The 17,673-nt window shown below is 33.4% G+C and overlaps 1 protein-coding gene across 3 annotated transcripts in view; it reads left to right on the top strand.

The window, feature by feature from the left end:
- Grip (Glutamate receptor interacting protein) overlaps positions 1-17,673 on the top strand; it is a 304,859-nt gene that overhangs the window by 235,724 nt on the left and 51,462 nt on the right. Inside the window, exon 1 of one of the 3 annotated variants that reach the window (XM_076114046.1) lies at positions 3,112-3,366. The exons of the other annotated variants lie outside the window; for them this stretch is intronic. Coding sequence (XP_075970161.1) covers positions 3,231-3,366 — 136 coding nt within the window. The 5' untranslated portion in view covers positions 3,112-3,230. Of the gene's footprint in view, positions 1-3,111; positions 3,367-17,673 lie in introns of those variants that run through there. 3 annotated transcript variants of the gene reach the window in all.

The following is a 17,673-nucleotide window of genomic DNA, read 5'->3' as shown; positions in this document are numbered from 1 at the left end:
TTTCGGGTCTTGTTGTACTTTGTGTCCGTTGTTAATATGTTTGTTAAAGTTCCCGCGACACAAGATCAATTTTTAGTGTGGGAGTTGCCTTTAAATAAAAAGACAGTATAATGTGTAGTGCAATTTTTTGTACGTCGTATCACTTAAGTATGGGGACTGAGACCTTAACATCTTCGTAAAATGCAGCCTTTCGGAACATTTGAATATTGCTTTTTATATAACATTGTTAATACTTACACTACAGTGTTCTGAAAGTTTTCCTTACACCTTCCATAACACAATCAAACTTAATATCTAACCTCCTCATATCTCATCTTCTCCTAATAAGTAAAGATCAAACGGTCACCTCATACAGATAATATTATTGGTATTACCATTCACTTTTGGAACTATGTTTCACCACTAAATGTTTTACAGGCGTTTTGAAGGAAACGAATAAGGAAATAGGATATTTTTATTGAAGTTTTTGATGTGTTAAGGTTAAAGTTATTAAATATATTTATGCAAGATAAGACTTTTCCGCGCCGACCGTAGACCCACAAGGTGGCCCCATAAGTGGGTTCATGATTACAAGTTTATCTTTGGATACACTTAATTTTTATTTACAAGTGCTAAATGTTTACCTAAACTTTGTTGCTTTATAATCCATACTAATATACTAATAATATTATAAATGCGAAAGTAACTCTGTCTGTCTGTCTGTCTGTCTGTCTGTCTGTCTGCTACTCAATCACGCCTAAAGTACTGAACCAAATTGCATGAAATTTAGTATGGAGATATTTTGATACCCGAGAAAGGACATAGGCTACTTTTTACCCCGGGAAAATGACGCATTTCCCGGGAAAATTCAAGTGGCGAACTAAGTCGCGAATAGTCAATATTATAATGACATTGAAATAACAAAATTCCGTTGTCATGGCAACTGTTTTAATGGCGGATATGCCTTAGCGCGACTTCGTTATATTAAGAGATATAAATAATTTTGAGAATATTTTTCGTGAAAAAAAAACATATTTTATATCATCACGCTACGACCAATTGGAGCAGAGTAACAGTAAAAAGTGTTACAAAAACGAGGAAAATTCTGACCCATTCTCTCTTATGTGACGCAAGCGAAGTTGCGCGGGTCAGCTAGTTAAATATAATATAAGTAAATAGTTAGGGATTACTAAACTAACCAAGACTATTAAATATGAATACATGAATACTAAAATATACTAAATATTACTATCGTGAAATCCACTTAGCCGACCCCATACATTGAGCTTTTAATCTGTGACATTTGAAAATATTTCGAGAAATATTTTGACATAATATATTTTATTGTATGAAAAATATTATTTGCAAAATATTCGGTAACGGCTTGATAACATTCTCGTACTTAATCCTTGAAATGTTGGTAACTAGCACTGTTTTTCATTCGAAATCTATAAACTACTAGCTGACCCGCGCAACTTCGCTTGCGTCACATAAGATAGAATGGGTCAAAATTTTCCCCGTTTTTGTCACATTTTTTATTGCTACTCTGCTCCTATTAGTCGTAGCGTGATGATATATAGCCTATAGCCTTCCTCGATAAATGGACTATCTAACACTGAAATAATTTTTCAAATCGGACCAGTAGTTCCTGAGATTAGCGCGTTCAAACAAACAAACTCTTCAGCTTTATAATATTAGTATAGATTAGTATAGTTTGTTCCCAAGCGCTCCGATTGACAGTTTCCAAATAATCTTAGTTGAATGCTAAGCGCGAATCAATGGGTAGAGTTTGATATAGCGCTTCTAAGAAATGCTTTTATTAGTCTCATGCCTCTCTAATAGATCGCTCATTACTAAATATCATTGTCACTGGGACCTTTTAACTGAATCTTTTATATCCATCGACAACGGTCCGAAGTAGTTCTCACTAACTGAAAGAATCAGGACGAGACGGTGGCTCCCTTTACTTGGTCAGACCATCGTGTTTGCCACGGGCAAGTATACTTGTACGTTAAGATCACTTGCCATTATATTTGTCTTCAGCTGCCCCTTAGGAATTTTCCAATGTATTTTATTGAATCAACAACCTAAAGTTTAATGCAACTGTTGTTGCATCATTAGATACTAGAAAACATAGAAAAGACATGAAACAGTTCAACTCTATAACTTTTATCACAAAAATTATAGTCAATTTTAATGATTGAAAAATAAAACTCCTATATTTCCTAAGATCAAAAGGTTTCAATTCTTTTATAAGTCGATCATTAGCTACAGTTTCATGCCAAAAGGTCGTAAACGTTAACGACGCACATCCCCTAAACTTCGTTTTAACTATATGACAAAGCGATAATGAATTAAATTATGTAATAAGGTCACGTGGAATACGTATGTACTGTTTTGCATTTCATTAATGTATTAGTTTTGTATAATTGGGGACAAATACAGAGTATTGGATAATGTAGTCGCATTGTCAATGATGTTGTGTAGTGATCAAGTGGGTGCCAGCTTCGATTCGAGCTAAAAAATGTCAAAGAAATGTTATATTGAAACTTTTTTTTTTTAATTTAGCGTTCGTTCAATTAGACAGTTTGGAACGACTTTTATTTAACTACCCTCCAGAAAGCTGAGTAGCAATACCGCTATGCTAATCTATGGAATGTCTGCGCCAAAGTAACTTACTCTCCAAACAATTACACATCAATAGAATTTGGAGTAAGCAAAAAAGGAGCACGTGATTAACGTCATGTACTTTTAGCTAATTATATAACTGTATACAGAATGATCCATTTTTCGTCTTGTATGTACATCTCCTAGCCCACTTTCCCATTTCGTTACAATAAGAGTATTGATACAAAACATTAATAACAAACAAACATCTGTCTGTAACTGAATAAGCCCAATCACACACGTGCGCAAGCAATCCATTAAGCCGAGATAAAAGAACCAACTACATCAAACTACAACTATTTATAATACTTTATTGCCTGTAATATTTGTATCGAGTTTTATTTATTAAAAAGAAATGTATATGTATAACGGACGCCCAGAGCAGAGCAGACGCGTGCGATCTATATTTAACTAGCCGCGTGCTCAGAAAACAACAACCCACAATATTTAGGAGCGTCGCACGGACGCACGCATCTTTCCTATGCCCGTGTTCTGAACTCTAATTAAAAAAATGTATTCAAACCGTTCGTGACAGTGACGTGTATACTTTTTAAAAGTGCAAGTGTAGTGATGTGCTTACTAAAATGTTCTCCAACTTCAAACTGCCTATGCTCAAGCAAAAATCGACTAAAGAAGAACCTCTTTACTGCTACAGTCGGAACGTAAAAACGAAACCGCCGAAAACTCCGACGCTGTCTCGTGTTAAACGACATCAAAGACGTAAGTTTCGCTATAACACAGCTTATATTTGTATAATGTGAAAATAAACACGGCTTAATGAGGTGCGGGCTTCTGTTTGTACGTTTCGTGCGAACAAACTTCGAAATTAGATGTTTCGGTTAATGGGATGCGTCGCGAAATCCGGGATGAGCCTTGCAACGCGGTTGGTATTTGTGTAAATTGGAGCCGAGCGAGTCTAGTCGCGTTTATACAAGGATTGTTTCTTGTGTTGACAGTTTTGATTAGAGTCGGGAACGCAGGTGTCTTAGTTTGCATTCGAACACGTGACTGACATGCAGAGAGTTCCTAGTTCGTACTCTGTAGTGTATTGAAGCTACTGTATCTTCAAGTTCGTTGGGCAACTTCCTTTAGTGCAGCTAAATTAAATTGTACAACTGAAGCGAATTTTGGAATGCGATTTTATGTAACCGTGCTGAATGTATAAGTATTCTTGGTATTGTTCGTCGTTTCTGATTATAGTTTCCTTTGATTTCAGTGAATTATGTTCATATTCATTACATCATTTTTAAACACCTCTTTAAATATTCTGAAAGACACCTTTGAGGATGCTTTTGAAAAGGATTAAATTTTACATTAAATTATTATCATATTTTCCTCTACAACGATTAGCAATATCAAAAACCTAAGGAAATTAAAAATAACACCATTTTTAATCATTTATATCCAAAACTTTAACTGTTGCTATAAACTGCATAACTCATGAAATAGCTACTGTAAATCTATATCACAAATACCTATTTCACAAATACAAGTCTACCACACATTTGACACCAATAATTGAACACCAAAAGTTGTCCACAAAAGCAGTGGATAATGAAGCCGTTAAAGAATATTTCCGAAATCAAATAATAACGATATCACGAAGAAACGCTACTAATGAGAGCAACAGGAGGTACGGTGGCCTAATAACGGTTTGTTTACTAATACCTGCTATTTATAACCAGTTGTGGCTCTGCAACGAATTCAAGTGTGTTTTGTACGTTTCGATAAAACGCAGATCTGTTGAAAAATAGTTTTACAAGGAATGATTTATTAAAGGCACGCAAATAATGAAGTACTTTTACTATTCAATGTTTAAAGGGAATTAACACCGTCAAATATTTTATCTCGGATTGCTGCCCTTAAGGCAGATAATCAACCAACGCGAGAAATTATGGTTGAGAAACGGTAACCAGGTTGCTATTCAATGGATTTTTGTATGAAGCCTGTCCCTACAATGTTGTACGAAAAGTGAATCAACCGAATAATCCTGTCTATAGAATGTTGTACGAAAAGTAAGTCAACGGCCCGATCCCATCGAGTATCTTTTATTGTCACTCTAATTGATGTATGATTACGAATCTTAAGAATTTCTTACTCTGAATTTTACCAGTGAACTTGTTTGACTCGTAGGCAAGTAGAATTCTAAATTATTCTTTGTTTTTTAGCCTTTGTAACTTTACTTTTACATGGAAGTACTTATATTATAATTTCAAACTATGTACCAAATGACAATTTCCCAGCTACCCTTACATTTCAGCCCGAAACCGTCTTACAACTGTTCAAAGCAAAATATCCCAGCGTTAATATAATAAGGGTAATGCAGTCGGCTATTGAATTAGGTCACTATAGTGCCTAGGACATTAATGATTACCTACTGGCCTACAGCTGCCGCTTGCTGCAAACGGTTATGATACTGCGTAATAAGGCAGGAATTTGTAGGGCTATTTTGCGAAAAGTTTTTGAATAGGAGCAAGGTTCGTTCAGTTTAAAATTAAAGTTAATAGAATCAATAAGCTAATTAGTTATTTTTTTTGTATTTGCATTACTTGTATGGAATAAGTTTTGCTCACGTTTGGGTATCACAATACAAAATAATGGTTAAGTAGTGACTCCCACTGCTAAGCATCGCTCAAATGGCTATGGATTTCTTTAACAACTTACTGATTATCTACTTTCCGGTATCCAAGATATTCTTATGTTTTTAGCTTAGCCGAAATTTATAATTAAGAAATTACAAATCTAATTATGAACCAAATTATTTTCGTAAATGAACAAAGTTTAACTCTAAAATAAAATAAAAAAAGCAATTTAAAATTTAAAGTATCAATTAATTTTAGTCACAAACTTTTTATTGGTCATTAGAAACTAATTTTAATTCACTTTTAAAATATTTTAAATTACAACTAAAGTTAGTTTACTTAAGTGATCTTTTCAGGCTTAATTACTTGCAACAAAAGTTTCATTTAACGCATATTACTTTACTAAAAGAGAAAAAAGAATTTTATTATTATTATCTAGCTCATAAGCCTTTTTTATACTTAGTTATACAAGAAAAATATTTATGCATTTCTTATTTTGAAAGTGAGAATTATACGCGAATACAAGTACCGACTTATTTTAACAACATCTTATGTCATAACACCTGTATTTTTCATTATTCTTGGCATGACAATATACCTATTCTATGAAAATAACTATCTTTAACGAAAACTTCGTAGAAAAATATAAATCCATTTTGCACTCGTATTTCCCTACGTTCTGCTTTTAGCAATATTTTAAGGCACAGAAAATGTTAAGTAAAGTAATTAGAATCTTATATTTTAAAAACTGGTGTACTAAATTTCATCATTTCAATGAGTAGGTATTATTCGAGTAGTAACAAACATATTATATTAATGTTTGTTACTCAAACATTATAATATCAATAAATCAAACATAATACGAGTAATTAATCAAGTAGGATTTCTGATAGGTATAACTTAATAACATAAGTTAGAAGTAAGATGACACAAAATACTGTAAGACTAAAATTGCCTTGAACGTCTGCACTTCGTGACGTCACATAAATCACACTACCAACTTTATATCTTAAGTGGGTGGAATGAAGACAGAATTATGAGTAATATCAGTTCTAATCTCAGCTTGTCCTAGACCATAAATCATCATTATAACGTCACAAACGGCACCGCCCTGTAACTGAATTATAAATAAATATTTAGAAGTTTCATTTGTAGTTGAATTCATTAGAAAAGTTTCATATACCGAAGCTATAAGAAAAGAAAGTGAATGAGGTTCGTTAAGAATATGTGATAAATAACAAACAACTACATTCTTCATAATAGACTTATTTACTTACATATTATTTCGAAAATCATTATTGATAAGCATATTTTGTCACAAAATTGTAATTCTTCGTATTATTCATTTCACCTCTAAGTAATAGTGATAAAATCAAGTGAGATCTAATAAATTAGCCCTGTGAAATTGTATGTTTGTAGTTAAGCAATATTATAATTGCCAGTTTTATCACTACTGGATGTGTGCTAAGCTCAGTTTACTGTACTTTATCAGATAAATTATCTAAAAGTCCTGAATCTAGCCCTTTAACGACAAAATGTTCTTTAACATCATACTACGCAAACTAAAACATTCTCCACGTCAAACCCAACAAAATATTCATAGAGGAACCTAACGTATCTATAACCGTCTGTCCGTCAGCGTTCGATGTTACATTGAGAGGGGGCAGTTATTTAGAGAAATATTACGCAAGTTGGCCCTAATTATGGACTCATTGGACTTGGGCCACGCCGAACTGTGGATGAGTGTTATGACCGAGAAACTTGGCAAATGTTAGCAAGGAATACGAAGCGGTTTTTTGAAGAAAACTGCCCGAAGTTTGCGGGTTATGGGTGAATTAGGTTATGGGTATTGCTTTTGTTGGGAGTTTTAATAAACGTGGTGCTGTGAAATGTATTTTTAAGGTTCAGAATTACAGATATAATTTACTTTTTGTTATTGTACGGTTAAATACTCACTATAGATCAAGTATTATCAAAAAAAGACAATTTACATTACAGCTTCACAAAAATTTAAATGAAAAATACATAAGTACAAAAATACAAACACACACAACGGAAATGTATATAGTTAAAGATTGCTGTTTATAATAACGACATATAATTACACTAGCTGACCCGCGCAACTTCGCTTGCGTCACATAAGAGAGAATGGGTCAGAATTTTCCACGTTTTTGTAACACTTTTTACTGTTACTCTGCTCCTATTGATTCTAGCGTTATGATATAAAATATGCTTTTTTTTTCACGAAAAATATTCTCAAAAGTATTTATATCTCTTAATATAACGAAATCGCGCTAAGGCATATCCGCCATTAAAACAGTTGCGATGACAACGGAATTTTGTTAATTCTGTATCATTATAATATTGAATATTCGCGACTTCGTTCGCCACCTGAATTTTCCCGGGAAATTCGTCATTTTCCCGGGGTAAAAAGCAGCCTATGTCCTTTCTCGGGTATCAAAATATCTCCATACCAAATTTCATGCAAATTGGTTCAGTAGTTTAGGCGTGATTGAGTAGCAGACAGACAGACAGACAGACAGACAGACAGAGTTACTTTCGCATTTATAATATTAGTATGGATTTTTCGGTCTACATAATTAGAAATTATTTTAATTTATAGAATATAATATCAAAAGCTATAACGAAGATTTATATCTGTACCATCTTATATCATTTATATACATACATTCTGGTGCAATTATACCGAGATTAGTTTTATAAGAAAAACGAATACTCTTTCTGTTTCAATGCAAATTGCATAGTTTTTTATAGGACAATCTTGCTCCGTGGCAATAACGTTTCCTAGCAATAAATAAAGAATTCTCGCAATTATGCGGGCTTCTAAGATATTATTGTTTTGCTCTACATTTCTCTTTTAATGAAAACTAAATAATCACTGCTTTCTTATTTGTATTTTGAAAGTAAATAGTTAACAGTATGATGGAATTAATATCTTGCTTTTTATTTACTTGGGTCTAATATCTAAATTATATATATTCTAACCGATTATCGTCCCAGTGCGGGACAAGTCTCCTCCCGTAATGAGGGAAGGGTAAGGCTTTGAGTCCACCATACTAGCCAAGTGTGGGTTAGGGACTTTGCGTAACTTCAAAAACTGTTCTAAACACATCAGACGCGATTAAAATACATTATCAACCTGCTGTACTTAAAAAACAGTTCTCATGCCAATGAAAATAACTAGGAATTATAGCAACTGTATTACTTCACACACCAATCAACAATCATATAATATTAGGTCGAGATTCTTGAAGCCAAAGAGATTTTATTACAAGTTCATACATATTATAATGCGAAAAGACTTTTTCCCCAACATAATATAATTACAATTGCGTCAAACATTTCACAGTACGCGTCAGCCCGTAAAATACGAAGTCCCAAATACCAGACAGAAGTCCCTTGACCCGTCACTAACTCGCCGATAGCAACCACGTGCTCCGAAACCCAACGAAAATGCCCCTAAATAAAGGTGCGCACATATTTGACCGTGTTATTACTCGAAAGTTCCTAACTAATATTAATTTTCGTGACATAGTTCCAGTTGAGGAATTTCGAATGATCGAATTTGGTATTTGTTTTATACGTGTTTTGTTTTGGGAAAAACTAAGTGTAGCGTAGCGAATGAAGTTGTACTGTCGCGAGAATTATTTGGCAGTGTGAAAGCTCTATTTATTTTATTTTTGTCCTTCTAGATCACTTATGCTGTAAAAATTATTACTTCTATAACAATTAATTCTTTTAACATAGACAAGCGTTGTTAAAACTGCAACAAACATCTATAAACAGCCATAAGGAAACATCGAATCGAATCGTTACTGCCCTTGCTTTCTCTGGTCTCTGTCTACTGTCATGGGCAAAAGCGTCATTTTACGTACTCGTATGTACGTATTAATATAAAATTTGTAAGTGAATAAATAACAACAACAAGAGCAGTTTCATTTCAAGTATGTTCGTCCGGTATCGTTATTTTTGCAAGTAAAACCAACTAGCAAATATTTAAAAAATATATCTATACTAGCCCAAAATAAACTTCAATCTGTTGCGTTTAACACCTTTGTAACAAATCCTAAATCGTAACCAATTTTATAGCTCACCCGTTCTCTCGCTTCGACACCTTTGGCACCAGATGGCGCCACACGTGAACATGTTAGTCTTACGGAAAGGACAATGAGACCCTTTAGCTGCGAGAGGGTTGAATAAAACATTTTACAAAAATATTGTTAAAAATGTATTTTTTGGGGATTTTTAGTGTATTTGGCGTTAGAATTCGTACATAAAGTTATGAAATGATTTTTACCTCGATAAGAACAAAATATTTTACAAACACACAGTAAAATTATTGAAATAAAACATTTAGCAATAAGTTGTCAAAATTAATTAATACGTTATTCAAATAACACTGAACCAAAAGTAATATTTTCTTTAATGAATATTATTTTAAAATTTATAAAATAATGTTATTAATTGACAACACATATTTATTTTTCATTCTTCTCTACACCTTCAAACATAAAAAAGAAGCTTGTCAGACGGCTAAATATTCTCAAAAATACTTAATATAAAACAAAATTGACAAGCACTTTACACGTCATTCGAAACAAACAGTATCTGTCAAAACAAAAGAAAAGTACAATCGACAACAAAAGTGTTAGGCTTGCTACACACAAGTTCGGTTCGACAATATTTTACGAACAAAACCGACTCGACTTACTTGTTCGGCTTGTTTCGATCGAGTTCATCTTCACATATTCGATTTTGTCCTCCGGCTAGGCCCATTAATGCCGAATCGTATATGACGTGTGTAGCAAGCCTTACGCAGTAAATACAAATATATATTGATATCAGTCGGAATAATAATGTAATGAAGATGGATAAGTGCGGATGCTTTTATACGAAACGATAAAATACCACCGGAATTTGATTAACATAACTTATGTGTGTATCATTTGATCAATGAGTTTGGTATCAGAAAGGGAATATGAATGACAAGCCTGAGAAAGCAAATTGTCTTACAACATAAGGGCCATTTCCTACTATCGAACTGTGTATGAAAAAATAATAAGCGCCCTTAGTGGACTCTATAATAATAGTTTTTAAAAAAATTTGAAATGTCAAATCTTTGTTTAATATTATAAAGCTGAGAGTTTGTTTGTTTGTTTGAACTACTGGTCCGATTTGAAAAAATCTTTCAGTGTTAGATAGCTTATTTATCGAGGAAGGCTATAGGCTATATAACATCACGCTACGGTCATTAGGAGCGGAGTAGTAACGAAAAATGTTACAAAAATGGGGAAAATTTGACTCATTCTCTTAGGTGACGCAAGCGAAGTTGCGCGGGTCAGCTAGTTCTTTATACTTGTTAGTACCGACAGTATTACTTGTGTGTACATAATTTTGAAAACTATATATTAAGTTGACTTCTCCTAGTAGACTTTACAGAAAAATATTGTATTCTGCATATGACCAATTTATTTCAAAGTAATTGTAGTAGATAATGAGGAGAATATCGCTTGTTTACAAAACTAAAGTGTTTTTCTAAGACCTTCTTTAAGAATCTAATTTATTGTTATGCAGTCTAACAGATCTAAACAGATTCTGAAAACACCTCAAAATCAAATTTTCTTTGATTAATTACACAGAGTACTAAATTCACTTGTTTTATTAGTTCTATGGAGCATTCATTCATATAATACAATAGTACTAATAGGCATAATATTAGTCCACTGATTGAATAGTATTATGTACATAGTAATTGGCTACTTGCTACTAATGCGCAGGTATTAATGTTAATTTATCATCTAGTATTACAATTCGAATACATTGTGATGTATGGTTTAATAATTATTGGCGTATTATGTGCCATGATCTATTGTGTACATTGATAGTAGTACTAAACGTCAGATAACTATGGATGTGTAAAGTGTTGAAAATATAAATTACAATGTGACTATATTGTGACAAAAGGTGAGATATTAGGAATCATATGTAGGGTTTTTAGCTGCATCCAGTTAAACGGGTGACCTTTATTTCTATAGTGAAACAAGCATAATATCTCATTTAGAAAACAATAAACTTTAGCAAAATAAGGAACTAAAACGAATTTTATTCAACGACTATGGAATCAAATGAAACTACAGCAATACTAGAGACTAAAAAAGTAGTCCACTCTATAAAGGTCTTAAATAAATTGCTGGAACAAAAATATTTGTCAAAAACTGTAGTTTACGTCGACCGTGAAAAACACAATATACCGTGAACGGCTCACAATCACCATATCGCATGAAGTGTCCATAAAAACTTTTTTACAACTCTTTTGACGCGTACATTTTTGATCTGAATTTTGCTCTAGCATTGAACTGTTTTAGTGCTAGAACAGGCATTTTTTAATGCTACTAAATAATTCTGTTAAAGAATTATTTCAGAAACTGAAATTCCTGTAAGAATTCTTCACAGACACCTGCATATTCTAACAGGAACAGTCTCGGAGGTGCTTAAGGTTCATTCGAAATAAGTAGCCTGTATAAATTTTAATGTTCTAGCCTGATAGATAACACGTTTTAAATAAGTCACTGCACTCCACTATTCTTTGAATTTATGCAAAAAGAAACTAAGAGGTGGAAAAAAATGCAGTCTACATAAAACATTTTAAAACAAACCACAACTAAACACACTAAATGACTGAAACAAACTCTACAAAAAAAATCTAACCTCAAAACAGGAAAACAGTGTCTTTTCCAGCCAACAAGTAGCAACCGCAGTTTACAAAAATGCGAATGCATACGAAACTAGGTCTTGTAAGGCCAAAGCGTCCCAGTAAATTATACTGAAGGCGGAACGGTAAGTAATTGGGATTATGATAATGAGCCCGATGCAGTAGACGATTGTCCCAGCAAGATTTTTTACGACCACCGAGAGATGAGTTATGCGAGAACCGTTTATATAAGACTACTTACTGGAATTAAAATTTAACCGAAGCAGTGGATTTTTTGAGGATTTTCGTGGATTTAATTAGATAGGACAGTTGAGGTGACGAGAAATAATTTTGCACTTTGTCGTCTGATGTAAATGTAACAAGGCACAGAACATGAAACAAATGTAACAGAAGGCAACAAACAATAATAGAGTGACATCTAAGTGACCTCGCTGTCTAGTGTAGAAATACAGATTTGAATCATTAGTGCTACAAGTAGAATTGGTAGGGTATGGTTTTCTGTGCATTATAGAAAAAGTATATACTAATTGTATTGTCATAGCACAATATTAAATCAAAAGTACAGAAATTATTACTCCATACATACATAACTTAATGACGTATAGTGTTTTTTTACAGATTTTATGTATGGATGTATTTAATGTCACGCACATTAATTCAAATCCTGTAACGAGTTCAAACAAATCGATATATTTTCATCTAAATTCAGTATTTAGTCAGAAATTATTTCGGAAGTAATTTTGAATCTAATAAGTTTGGACTCATTTTGTGAATTTCATTAGGGGTGTCTACAAAACTTTTCAGATTATAATTTTGAAACTTTATCTTGTTTACTTTTCAAATTTGTCTTTGAAATGTCAACATGGATTGGAAAATGTCTAATCACTATGCCATTACTGCGCCGAATGTCCTAGGTTCGATTTCTATAGAAAAATATAAATTACATCGGTTTTCCAGTCCGTCAGTAGGGTTTCAAATTATTTCAAATTTTAAAGCAGTAAAACAAGTCTTCTTCTACAAAGATTTTTTGGTCAAAGTCAAGGTTATTTACTTTTTAATATCAGTTATTTCAAACAAAAGTCTTCGCAATTTTCTAAAAGAAATATTTAATTCAACAGCAAAACTTCAACTACTTTATTCTTCGAAAAACAATAAGTTAAAGTCGTGCCCTTATAAAGAATTGTATCCACGTACAGTCACCGACAGTTTCATTCCGACGGCCATATTAAAAATTCCGCTTGATACACCTTTCTCACCTGCCGAGTTAATGGACCAACAAAATGCGAATAGAATAAAATGAAAATACATTGAAAATAAAAAAAATCGGTATATTCGAGTCTCGGCCAGGCATCTTTTTTTCGCGGACACCCTGCTCGGCGACTGTAAATGGATTATTCATTTGATTATTGGAGCAGTCGTAAAGGAATTCAATTTTGGGTTCCGCGAAATGAAATTTCTGAAACCTCCTTTTCTCGACTGCAAATAAATTTACAACTGGGAAATAGGTTAGGTCGGAGTTAACGCTGACTTGTAAATGTAATACGTGTATTTCACAAGTTTATTAGATGGGAATCTGAAACTATATTTGTTTAGTTTCACAACAGTTAGGTTAGCGTTACTACGATGCATAATGTTTGTATGCGTTCTAATACAATGTAGTTTCAAACTGATATGAGCTTATTGTAACGTCCCGTTTTGTTGTTTTATGAAACTGATGATAGAAGTCCCAATACGATTATTTTTACTAACGCTATATTCTGCCACCATCAATATTAATTGGTTAGTTTCAGCGATAGTCTATACAACTACGGTTCATAAAATATTATTGAACTGTTGCATATGCGCTCAGTTGCTTTCTGACACGAATGACATAGGAAACCTTTGAAACATAGGACATAATAAGATACTTTAACAAAATAGACTCGTTTAAAAAAGTCTCTTGTTGGTATAATTTTATTGCTTTGCTTCAAAACACATTACCTTATATAAATGCACAAAATTAAACCTCATACTTATAATCTCCAGTAAGTAAGCCCATAAAACAAAACCATCCTACCTTAACACACACAAACTAAAAAACCCTTAACTTCAAAAAGCGCAGCTCAAAAACTCACCCCGTTCGGCTTTAACCGTCAATTCTTTACGTAATTGACAGTTGTGACCATGAATGTCACCTGTCAAGTCGGCCGACTGGTTTAGAGGCGGCAATTAATCGCTGTGCGCGACTGTACCGTAACATGCTTGATTTGACTTGCTACTGACTTTTATCAAATCTCTCTCGATGGAATAGTGTTGGGAATTTTTCAATTGAGTAAGCGTTTGTCGGTGAATGTGTTACTATAGTTTTTAAGTTATTTAAGTCGTTTTTTCCATGTGGTTATTCAAGTAGTGTTTGTAACTTCTGAATATTAGGTTTTGGGTTTGATCCTGGAGTAGTGCAAATGCTATGTTTTATTTTAAGTTCGGTGACTTGCTAACTATAATAAAATGCCAAAAAAAACCCCTTGTACTTATATAAAACTAATTTATGGTTGATGTTTGACATCCTTTTTTCCAACGTCTCCAGAAATAACAGGAGTGATATTAACATAAATTAATGACTATTCATCTTTTTAGGGTCTAACGAGTCTTTAATTTTAATATACTATTGCTAAAAATATCATGACCTGACATTTCAGTCCTAAATTAGTATTTCAACAAAGACACCCACGTCCATTGTCTGCCACAATAACACAACGAATCCATGAATGGAACAAAGCAACAAAAATATTTAAACATAAATAAAACACATGATTATATTAAACCTTAACAGTATCTGTAAACAACAGAGTCATAAAAACAATATAATATGTCTGTTTACCTCAATATTTTTATACCCTCGTCAAACAAGTCGACTATAAAAACCAGCTATTTTAAGTTTCATTGATCAAATGCAAACAAGGGAAAACAAAGCAGACGCTTTCTTTGATGCGGTGAAACCCTAAAACGTTAAAAACGTGAAAAGTCAACTTGACGTTACGTTTCACTGTGCAAATGACAGTTGTTTCTACCCCAGCACACTGGCAGTTGAATAAAATAAAAAGCAAATGACTTTTGTTATTGACTGTGCATTTCGTTCCGTCGAAGAATTTTTCAGCTACGTTGAAATGTGTACTTGAAAGTTCATATTTTATTTACGTTGACTTTTTACCGCTGAAATGTTTAAGAACTGCCGGAAATTGTTCAGTGCTAAGCGGGCCTTTCATTCTCAACAATGAAGAAAGGAACGGGCGTAAATCAATTGTTAAAATCTGCTTTTTGTTTAGGATTCAAAAACTAGGCTGGTTTTGATATACGGCCTGACTTTGGATTGGACTGATTTTGCATCTATCCGGTTATATGAGCATATTAGAAGTTATGATACTTTAGTAACAGTCTCAAACATTGTTTTATGCATGTTTCAATACATGAACAAGTGATAGGTTACTTCGAATACTGAAGACAAAACGAAGTAGAGGCGAAAGATAAGATACGCTGACCTAGTCCTAACTGTTTTAAGATACATACCAAAAAGATGTGTGAGAATTTACTCATTTTTTTTTTTTTTTTATCTAGCCTATTTCTGTGTCCCACTGCTGAGCAAAGGCCTCTCCCCTAGACTTCCAGTCCCCTCGGTCGCTTGCTGCTTCCGGCCAATCTTCCAGGAACGCGTCTATGTCGTCCCGCCATCTATTATCACTCAATTATTATTAAAGGTTAAATAAAAAGGACGCACTACAGTAAAAAAATAATATCTGAAACCGTAAAATTATATAATAAGGCTACTTACAAAAGACTGTCGATGCCAATTAACCGAAACACGTAAAATTCATACCCGTTAATGTAAATAAAATCACCAATAAAAGCGTCCCACACGAAACCAGAAACGTACATTAATTTGTTCTTAAAAGGTATCGAAAACAGAAATTTAATTACTGAAATCCCGACTTCAAAAGTGTCTACTTTATCTAAAGACCCTTTTCACGTACAGCGCCACCTTCCGACCACAAATAGGAATATTTATGGTGGCGAAACGTCAGGGAGGTTGACACTGGCCGAATTCATGGCAAGGTTTGCTTTGGAGTTAGGGACGAAGTTTAGGGCCTTCGGGCCATTTTATGGTGTTCACACTTTTTTATGGAGTTCATGGGTTTTGGTTTTGGGTGTGAAGGGGTAGTGAGGTATTTGCTTCAGGTATTATGCGGTGTAAGGTAGTATATAACATGAAAAATGGGGCGAAGGGCATTGTTGTATGAAATGAATTTCAAAGGTATATTTTTTAATTTTTTAATCACATTATATACTTTCTTCCTAGATTATACTGGTTTACCCATCTGCAAGAATAATATTTGTGTACTGAATGTATACATAGTTATTAAGCCTGTGATAAATTTAGAAATAACTAGCTGACCCGCGCAACTTCGCTTGCGTCACATAAGAGAGAATGCGTCATAATTTTCCCCGTTTTTGTTACTTTTTTTACTGTTACTCTGCTCGTATTGGTCGTAGCGTGATGATATATAGCCTATAGCCTTCCTCCTAAATGGGCTATCTAACACTGAAAGAATTTTTCAAATCGGACCAGTAGTTCCTGAGATTAGCGCGTTCAAACAAACAAACAAACAAACTCTTCAGCTTTATTATATTAGTATAGATTAGTATAGATTAAGGATTTATAGACAGGTTATATTTACTGATTTATTTATTTGTGTATTGATTACAAATTTCTTGACAATACCATCTACACAATATCTTCACTCTCTCTTTATGAATGAAGTGGATGATATAATACGTAAATTGTTTGTTTAAAGAAGTCAACTGTTAAAAGTACGTAACCCAATAAATAGTAATAAAAATATCCTTCCCAGTCGCCCCTACATGAATGGTTATTATGGCACGAGAAGCTTTTTGCAAGATTTTAACTAAATTGGATCCAGGATGCAAATTCGATGCTCTCATTCAGTAGCAAATACACACTTGCAATACATTAAGTATCTTGAAAATATTCTTGCATCGATTCATGCAAATCGCGAGTTCCTTTCGAATATTGGGTGTGTTTTTTGATATTGGTGTTTATTTTTCAGTTGAAATAGAAAACATTTCGATAAAATAAAAAATACGTTGTTGTATTTTTTGTTTGAACATCTGGTGTGTACTGTTTCTATACGATATTCAAAATGTTTTCATATTCTATACGATAACTGAACGAAACTGCTCTGGGGTTATCACGTATATAAGTTGACACCTATCTGAAAGCCACTACGCTGTGCATTGTTTTCTCCCTTAGAATATAGTAATTAACATGCTACGTAAAAAAATCCATCCTCACAATTTTTTGCATAAACATGTAATATTAGAAGGATTGTAAATAAATCGCGGTTTAAAAAATTGATACCACATATCCATCGAAAATCTCTTATCTATCTAAAACTGCTCCACAATACATGAATAATAGACTTGTACAGCGGAACACTCAAAGAGAATCGTTGGCTTACACAGAGCAGTCAACGTTTGACTTGAGTAAGCTATGGCTGAGAGCTTGTGACGTCATCCAGTCATGACGTCATGCCGCTTGACGGTGTGTGTATGGGATTGTGCGGATTGTTTCGTTTGTGATGTAGATAAGTAATAGTTGGTGTCCCTAGTTGGTTGCAGTTGACTTTGTTTTAGAGGATACAAACCTATTTTTAATTA

The sequence above is a fragment of the Anticarsia gemmatalis genome, chromosome 5, assembly GCF_050436995.1.
Source record: "Anticarsia gemmatalis isolate Benzon Research Colony breed Stoneville strain chromosome 5, ilAntGemm2 primary, whole genome shotgun sequence".
Lineage (NCBI taxonomy): Eukaryota > Metazoa > Arthropoda > Insecta > Lepidoptera > Erebidae > Anticarsia > Anticarsia gemmatalis.
This window is presented reverse-complemented; position numbering and strand designations above follow the sequence as displayed.